The sequence below is a fragment of the Cebidichthys violaceus genome, unplaced genomic scaffold, assembly GCF_023349555.1.
Source record: "Cebidichthys violaceus isolate CVI_PGR_0920_01 unplaced genomic scaffold, fCebVio1.0.p SCAF_21, whole genome shotgun sequence".
NCBI classification, from domain to species: domain Eukaryota; kingdom Metazoa; phylum Chordata; class Actinopteri; order Perciformes; family Stichaeidae; genus Cebidichthys; species Cebidichthys violaceus.
In genome coordinates, this window is record NW_027176384.1 from 12,354,429 (window position 1) to 12,363,906 (window position 9,478).

The following is a 9,478-nucleotide window of genomic DNA, read 5'->3' on the forward strand; positions in this document are numbered from 1 at the left end:
GGATGGTTTGGAGGAAGAAGAAGAAAGAGAAGAAGAAAGTCCCATGAATGTATGATTCAGCACACACCACGCCTGTGATACTGTTTATTATCCAGGAGGGGGCGTTGTTCCTTCTGATTTCTAAATGAAAACAGCTTTTGGCACACCATGGTGTCAGCGTAACAATCCTCTCTCGTCTTTAATTAGAAACCAGTGGAGAATGGAGGCAGCGTCTCATCCACTGACATTAATTGAGCCAGAAGTACTCTGACGAATGGCAATAAGCTAGAGTGCCATTTAAATGTGTGTTCAGTGGACGGCCCTTGTGTTGCCCTTCTATTTTCTCACTGATAGCTATTGTCTGATTCATCCTCTGCAAAATGGAGCAGATCATTTCTCTCAGTCTTTAAGTGCTGACGCAGCAGTTTACTGAAGCTGCTAGTGATGCCAGAAAGAGGCTAAAGAGGTCGTTTTGATGTCTAGACACGCTCCATGTCTGGCCCTCTTTCCTCCTCCATCATCCCTCCTGCCAACTGTCACATCTCTCATCTGCACTCATAGTCCATCACGTCCATCAACGTCTTTTCCTCCCTCCTCGTCCTCTCTTCTCGCGTCGTTCATGCTCGACTTCTCCCCCAAGTGTTCTGCTGTGCTTGAACTTTTGTGCTGTTGTTTCCTGGACTGAAATTCCCAGAGTTCACCTGTGCATCCGTGTGGCACGTTCCTTCTTTTGCCTGTAGATGGTGCACTCTACTTGCAGAACAGTTATATGTTTACTAGGAAATAATCCCTTTCCATGGCAGACATTTCCACTTCTCCTAGAATGAAAAGCACAGGTGTAACAAATTATGTTAATTAAGGCCAGAGTGCATGCAGGTGTTGCAGTACAAATGTTTGTGTGGCAAGTGACATTTCATGAAGTCTAATCTAAACATTATCTCACTTACTTAGAAATAGTATCATATCGTTTTTCAGTGTGTCAATCTGTGACTACACAAATAAAACACTTTTCTGCAGGAGGAATGTTTCGTTAGTTGTGGACTTTTTAGTGGAATTGTTGATGAAGAACATTATGCTTTAGGTTGGTTGGATGACAAGAAACAACATTGACCCCTCTCCCACTCGTAAGGTATGCCTTTGAGCATGAGTGGGAGTGTGTGCAAAGTCCAGCCTCGGTCACACACACACACACACACACAGTGTTATCTGACTCTGCAGATTAGAAGTGCTGTCTCCGTCCTGTAGAGAGCGTTCACCCCGCCGGGAGCGAGTCTGGCAGGAGATTCCTGCACTAACTCAACGTTCCCACACTCATTCATTCCCTTAAATCTTCCTCCTTCCTTCCTCTCCTCCCCTCCCACTCCTCTCTCTCTCTCTCTCTCTCTCTCTCTCTCTCTCTCTCTCTCTCTCTCTCTCTCTCTCTCTCTCTCTCTCTCTCAGTGTCTCCCCCCCAGCTCTCCATCCTCTTGTCTGCTCCCTCCTGATTGGTGAAGTGTGCCCGGACCAGTGGAGGGTGGCTGATAGGGATCAAAAAATGTCCGTCTCCGGCTGCTTCGTGCCTTTTAAGGTGGTCTTTCCCCCAAGTGTGTGAAAAACAGCACAGAGCAGGACAGCTTGGGAACGCATCCCAGTACGAGGCAACGTTGCGCGGAGCGAGATTTTGAGGTTTTGAGCCTGCTAACACAGGAAGCAAAAGATTTCACAATAAGAGGGTTGCACACACGCGGCCAGATAGACACACATACACTCCTCCCCTCGCACAGGGTAGTCCTAAAACTTCAAAAGAGGCAGACAGAGCTCTCTGGTGTCTTCTGAAGCTGCTGTGGCATGCGCTTTGACCTCAGGCCGTGAGGACGAGGAGGCATGAGGAAGAACCACAGCGCTATCCCGCTCATCTATGTGTCAGAGGTAGTGTTTCTGAGTTTTTCTGTCTGTTCGATGTGGCGGATGAGGGAACCACTTCTCTTTCTCGTCAGTTGCAGAGTCACATGTAATCAGCAGCGTGTTATTGCCCTCATGAACTCTGCATTTATGGGAGTCACATGAGAAGCTGTACAGTATACGTGAGATAGACTTTATCACTTGTTTACCACTGAAATGTCCTCTGTTCGTTGCCAAGAGTGTACATTTTGATGTCTTTTCTGGGCTCGGCGTTCTTGGTATTGCTCACTGCGATTATGTTTTAAGGGCAGGAACTATAGAGATGAGCATGGAAGTTGTTTTTTTTGACAGTTAGAGGTTGAGTCGGGCAAGTTTCACCACGTTTGTGTCAGTGTGAAAGCATGTGATTGGCCTTTGCTGCTCGAGTAACATCTAAGGAATGTTTATGGAAAGCCATAGATCGTGCAGAGCTTGCTTTCTTCTCTGTCTTTCTCGCTTGTCCCTGAGGTTTCTCTGTTGTGCCTCTGACTGCTCCAGCAGGAGGTCATGTTTGTGTTCCTCCTGTCTTTATCTGTCTGTCACAATCTCAGTTGCGCTATCAAAATGTCTTGTTATTGCACTCTGTCGCTAAATTTAGGGACAATTCTCAGATGTTCGCTGTTCTTTGGGCTGCCCTTATTGTGCTGACGTTGTGTTTTTTTGTTTTTTTTTAATGTGTGCATGCATTATGTGCCTCAGTCTGCCAGTGATGGCACAACAAAATGCCATTAAAATAATGTTATGTAACCCCTCCAGGATAATGGGGCTTTTTCTAGTCAAGCCAGTCTGTCCTGTCGGTCCACAAACAAGGAAATAGTAGCAGAAAAAAGCAGCTTTCTTTTGTTTGTCTCTGCAGGAAAGTCCTGCAACAAGTCACAGTGTTTTCACAGCTTCTGCACCGCTGATACGTTGTCCAATCCTCCGAGCACAGTATATCCACAGAGCCTTAGAAATGCCCTCCAACTGTTAACTGTGGTCACTTCCATCCGCTTACCATGGTAACCATCGCAGTGTCTCAGACACTCGGCAATCAAAGCCCTCGGTCGAAGCTTTTATTCCCCCTCTGTTGTCGCTCATTAAGCTGTGTGTGCAACAGAGGTGTGTCAACAGCACATTTATCTCCCTAATATACCTCGCCGAGTGTCTTGTGCCTTTATCCTTACATTTAGGCTTAAAGTGGTATTAATTGTGCTGTATTCACCTTTCTCTGCCCACGTAGTGGTTGTGAATATTGCTTGTTGTGTGATGTAAGTCTGCTGACCCTGTGCGCTGTGCATTTCACTGTGCTGCACTGAAAACACGTCCCACCCACTCTGCTTATGTAGCCATTAAAGTGAAGTAAAGGGAACGTATTTACTGCACCTATATTCATCGTAATTGTCTATTCAAAACAACAAACAAACAAATATCATCTTAATCATTTGAAAGAAGCTTTAATCATATACAATCCTTAGGTTTAATGGGAATATTCAAAACATTCCAGAGATTCACCAGAAATCACTTGTGTTGAATCACAAGTGGCTGCAAATTGTTCAGTGAAAGCTCCCAAATAGAATGAATTACCCTAAATAAGAGTGTCAGTGAGGGTTAATGTAAAGATAGTGTGTGCTTCCCTTCGCTGTCTGTTTTTCCATCACAGTAATGATCTGTCAAGAGTAAGGCTCCAAACGATTACTTTCATTAATTAGTGTTTTGATTCATTGTTAGCCATGCTGGCAGAGTGGCTCCAGGGACTGAAATATCTCCACAACTGTTGGATGGGTTGCCATTCAATTTTGTGGAGACGGTCATGGTTTTTAGAGCTTTTTCAGTGAAAACAGCTGCCAGATTTTAAAAATGCAGAACTTGACTGCATGAGAGCTGTGAGAGGGAACCAAACCAGTAAAGTTAAAGACCGGACAGCTGAACAATGAGCTGAAACTCACTATAAAGCTTTGTAAGGACAAAGGGAGCTGAAGATTCAAGTGACCGAATGTGATGTTCTATCTAGCTATCGAGATTTTCAGTTTACGATACTGTGTGTGTGTGTGTGTGTGTGTGTGTGTGTGTGTGTGTGTGTGTGTGTGTGTGTGTGTTTGCTGTCATTAGAGTCGGGAAGAGAAGCCCAGAAAAGGGTTTTCTTTCCTTCTATGTGAATAACATTATGCCAGATATATAGGATTTATTCATAGTTGACTTGTTTGGTTAAATAAAAGTCAAACAGAGCAGTGTGTGTGTGTGTGTGTGTGTGTGTGTGTGTGTGTGCGTGTGTGTGTGTGTGTGTGTGTGTGTGTGTGCGCTCAGCCTCATTAACATATAACCTTGTCCGTGTCAGAAGCCTCTAGCTACCTGCTCTGAAGAGGAAAAACAGGCTCTCTACTGTAAATAAAGGTTTAGTCTTTTCTCTATCTGTTTTCTCTGTGAAGTTAGCAGCAAAAAATAAGAAATGTCATATTCTCGCTCTGTTCTTAGTTTCATACTGTCTTCTTGGCTTTAAGTTCACTCTGGTTGCAAGTTTATTAGCTCTAATTCCACAACATTACAATAAATCTGGCTGTAATAAAGGTTATAAAGACTGTTTCAGAGAGTTGTTGATTCATATTTAGGATCACTCTGGAGGCTGCTGTTGAATTATACCAATAAAGACAAAAGCAGCAAATGTTTAATAATAAGCAACTTAAAGAAGTTGCTTATTATTTTGGGAGCGAGTTAGATGAGAAGATCAACACCACTTTCATGTCTGTACGGTATGAAGCTACAGCCAGCAGCCGATTAGCTTAGCTTAGCACAAAGACTGGAAACGGGGGAGAAAACTAGCCTCACTCAATCAAGTTTCATCACAATACAATATTATGTAGATTCTTTGGGCAACAATACAATATTTGCTAGTAACGCGATTTGATTTTGATTCTATTTAAGCTGTTTCCTTCTGTTTCCAATCATTATGCTAAGCTAAGCTAAAGGCTACAGCTTCATTCAACTAATAATCAACTTATTGTTCCAGCATTAGAAGAGAGATTTAGCCATCAGCCACCCGACAGTATATGATGTTTAATCTGCTGAGTTATTTGATGACATATGTTGTCGTATGTCAGTCTGTTGAACTGTTGCCTTTTATCTCTCTCTTTAATGTCACACCTCTGTATCTTACAGCTGCTTTAACTCTCTCTCTCTCTCTCTCTCTCTCTCTCTCTCTCTCTCTCTCTCTCTCCGCCTACATGTCACAGCAGCTGTCATTTACTCTATAAAAATAAATTCAACCTCCAATGAAGACTCAAGCCACTCAGACGAAGACAACGGGACATTAAATGTCATGAGCTGGTGGTGCAGGGTGGGCAGCGATGTGGGCGTGTAGCAGGGATGACACATGAAAGCGTGGCCCCGCACACTTTGAAAGTGTGACCCCTTAGATATTTATTTCAAACGGCGTCTGGCGCCCGTCAGAGAGGCTGCACTGTCCTTTATGAAAGTAGTCACACATACTGGTGGTCAGATCAGCTCACGTTACAGTGTTTAGATCACTGGAATACATCAAAAGTAGACAAAAGTTTAGTATTAGCTGCAAAACGGCATATATTAGAGTGTGCTTACTCTAAACTTCAGCTTTGCTGCTCTGGTTGCAGGTAGAAACAATGTTATACAGACAGTAGGGAGACAAAAGATTTGAGATTGGTACGATCACTGGTGAGAGGCGTCTGGGAGCAAATGCATTCCAAGGCTGCTCATGCATCAAGAACAAAGTGACAAGGAAACAGCCAGAAGCTGCTTGTGGGTGAAAGCAGCAAAAAAAAAAAAAAACATTAAAAAAAGACCAGGCCACAAACTGTGTGAAAATAATGAGTGTCAGCATGAATTGCCATCACTGTGTAGAACGAATAACCCGTGAAAAGCTGAGAGACCGAAGGTGGGGATCCAATTAGGTCCAGGGTTTAGAAATAGTGAGGTCAGGAGCCCCAAATAATTCTTCAAATATGGAGGGCTGGGCCCAGCTGTTTTTTTTATTTCTATAATCCTGGCCCTAATTGGATTTTTTTTTCCCATTTTAATTATTCAGTCAATTGTATTCGCTGTGCATTTTATTTCCCGTCTTGTAGGTCTAGATGGAAGTGGAAGTTTTTAGTTGGTTGCAATCCGCAACTTCTCCACTAGATGTCGCCAAATCCGACACACTGAAACTTTTTTATATTCCCCAAAGTATGGAGTCGTGTTGGCACCAATTTAATATGTAGCTGCAGCCTTTTATTCATATTTTTATTAATGTTGGCCTAAAAGTAGACAAATTAAAGTTTATTGAGGTTAAAACAAACTACAATCAGCCTGTAAAATGCTCTTTATTTTGCAGATAGAGTACAGTTTTGTCATAGTTTGGGCCTCTGTTCTGCCTATTCTGAAGACCACCTGTTTCATGTCCAGATATATGCCTCACTGTATTTCTGTCTTTAATATTAATAGTATTATAAGTGCCATTTACTGTCCACAACTATTGTATGCAGTAAAACTGCATCAGGGTTTGTATAAATAGTGTCCGTGTGATTAACCTCGACGGTACATCCATCTGCTGCAGAGCCTCTATTCCAGTCAGCTTAAATTTACCATCAGAGTCCCCTAAAAAACCTCGCCAGCCCCTTTTCATTCCCTGCATGCCCATTCAAGTGCCCCATTGATTTAGTTCCCCTGCTATGCTAGGACAAAAGATACGGCTGGAAAGCAGGGAACCGTAGCCCTCCCTGAAGAAATGCTTTTATAGAGGCTGAAAAGATTGTGAGGAGGAGGGAGCAACAGAGGAGGAGCGCCGCTTCGTCTGTTCATTTGTTGGAAAGAGAGAGTTGCTTTTAATGCAGAGGTTACAAAGAGAGGAGCGGTATAGTGGAAAACTCTGGAGCCGGTTGCTCTTTATCAATTCAAACTTAGCCTAGTTATCAGAAAAGTTAAGTCACGTTAAAGTAAAGTTATTCGGGATGTACCATACAAACTTCCACAAATGATTCACTCAGGTGTAGCTGCTACCTGAGCTAAATGAGAAAGCTTATGTTAGCTTGCTAGTCAGTTAATACAGTAATGTGTTCGACACGTGACTCTTGCTGTTTAATAACAATGTAAACCGGGAGGATTTCAAATTACATTTCACAAAAAACAACATAATATACCTCCAATTACAAAATGTTATGCCAATTATACTTAAATCAGATATCAGCATAATCAAATATTTCTCTCTCTCTCTTCTAAACTACATGGATACTGCTGACTTTTACTTCTCCGTATACAAATAAAGTCACACTACTGGTTAACAAGTTATACCAAGGAAGACTTTGAGGCATGTAGTCGGTAAAGAGAATTGGGTGGAGACCAAAAACAGAGCAAAAAAAGGGTGCTTACATTCATCCGGTGGGCAGAAACATGACTCCAAATAAATGCTAATGTTGCTCCGTATCTGCTAGATGTATAAATAAGTAACAGTTTGCTAACAACTTGTCGTGTTCACAACTCGTTTCCTTGAATCGGTGAATCAGTAGTTTGAAACTAAGTAGATGTAACTTCTTGGGAAGGACTCATGTCTACATTTCATGCAGACTTGTTATCATGGCTGATGCTGCCGCTGGAGTGAGTCAGACTGAGTCCCCTCTGCTGATTAATTCTGCCTGGTGATATATGGGGACGCTCAGGCTGATTAATCACCGTCCTCTCTACCAAACGGACAGCCACAGCAGCAGAAAACCCTCATGCTCCCGACACCCTTTCTGTTGCAACACATTTGTGTGCGAGTAAGGATCATTACTCGTGCACTAGTGAGCCTAATGGGTCTTATCAGCATCAATAGCACAAGGTGAAAAGAGCATTTAGGGTAGTTGAAACTAGCCTTGCTGACAAATCCATCTTCTTTGGCAGAGATAGATTCAGAGGGATTACATGATATTTGATTCAGGGTGACAGAGATGATGTGCTCTGTTTGATTGAAGCAAGGCTGCAGAGTTATAACGCTATAAAGGTCCAAGTAATAAGTGAAAGGAAGGAAGGGAAGACTGTGGGAGAGATAGATAGCCTTGAGGAGGGAGAGAGAGAGAGAGAGAGAGAGAGAGAGAGAGAGAGAGAGACAGGCATGGAAGGAGACGCATTGAGAAAGAAAATGTAATTGCTGGCGCTAAAGCATTGACATAATAAAAGGTTGACAGCTTTAATAAAAAGAGAGATATTTGAGGACAGGTTCCTCACAGCCATGAAGAGTTGGCGTAATGAAAGAAGGGATGTTATGTTGTGTCTGCGAGGATTACATAATCCAAAAATACATCATAACCTCGCTGCTCCTATTGCCGAGCCCAAAGGATGTGCATGTGTATGTGCAAGCGTCCCGCTGTTCAATTGATTCTGCCTTGGCCCTGCATGGCGCTCGGGATGGAAGATGAGTTTTACATACAGATGCACACAGCAGTGGGTCGCAGCTTCTTGTTTTTTTTTTGGGCCACTGGATCTGGATGTAGACACATTCCCAACTGACAGTAGCAGAATTAAAAACACATTAGAGCGTCTATGCGACAGTGATATCAGCCAGACATTAGGCAGGAGTCGTAACTGGGAAATGTTCAAGATCTTAATGTAATTCTCGGCGCTTAATTTCCTTCTTTTTTTTTTCCCACGGCACATTCATTCCCTGTCTGTGTAATGGATAAAAACGAATGCAAGATTAATGAAACATGATCTGCTCGAGGTGCAATCTCGTCCCCGTAACATCGGTTGATTTGGTCTGTATCTGTTCAGTATGATGTTCGTCTGATTGTGTGAGTAGCAGAGCTATCTTGCGAGGAACAAAAGAGATGAGGAAGCAAAGAGACGTTTCTTTTTACCGACAGACGTCCGAACACACAGTCCGCTCTGGAGAGTTTCCCTTCCTGTCTGACTCAGACGCAGCAATAACCGGGCCGGATTAGGACAGCTGTTGGTCAGTTAGCTCTCACTTTCTTTTTACGTCCGAGTTTCTTTTCTCACACATACTAAATGAAGTCAGGTTTGCCGTCAGTGAGAAATGGGAACTGATATTTGGATTGACGTCAGTTTTACTGGCATACATCCTCCAAATATGTAAATTAGGTGGGCTAAATATTGGAAACATGAATGTGTGCAGTCCCATACAACAAGAGGACAAGTGTATATGTATGAACCGTGCAATTAAATCTACCATAGAACAACTAAAGAAGAAGACTCATCAAAAAAGAGAACATCTTAAGTAGTTCAAGGTTGTTGCGTTGCAGAGCATTTCATCAGACAGGTGTTTCTATTTCTCTGCACTGAAGTCAGTTATACTGGTAGAGAAGAAATAATAAGAAATGAGTCATGCAACATCATTTTAAAGCTGCATTCTTTTTTTTGTTGTTGCTGTAAACACAAGATTGACAGTTTATTACCGTTCATCACGTATCATGTTTAGCTCTGTTTAGTTCTCCACCACTGCCTGATGCTCTTTAGCTGCTCAATTGCTTTAGCTGTCTTTTCTGTTGTTGAGTGCTGGACACTTAGCGTACAGTTGGTTTATTAGAGCTTTATTGCTCAAAAAAAAAAAGAAGAAAGAAAAGACAAACAGCTGCCCCCTGCTGCTGAAAACAAGAGA

The 9,478-nt window shown here is 42.6% G+C and overlaps 1 protein-coding gene across 1 annotated transcript in view; it reads left to right on the top strand.

The window, feature by feature from the left end:
- The first annotated feature begins 1,808 nt into the window (after positions 1-1,808).
- Positions 1,809-9,478, top strand: part of LOC137877491 (transmembrane and coiled-coil domain protein 3-like) — a 31,109-nt gene continuing 23,439 nt past the window's right edge. The window contains exon 1 of the mRNA XM_068717435.1: positions 1,809-1,887. Within this exon, the coding sequence (XP_068573536.1) occupies positions 1,843-1,887 (45 nt within the window). The 5' untranslated portion in view covers positions 1,809-1,842. The remainder of the gene's footprint in view (positions 1,888-9,478) is intronic.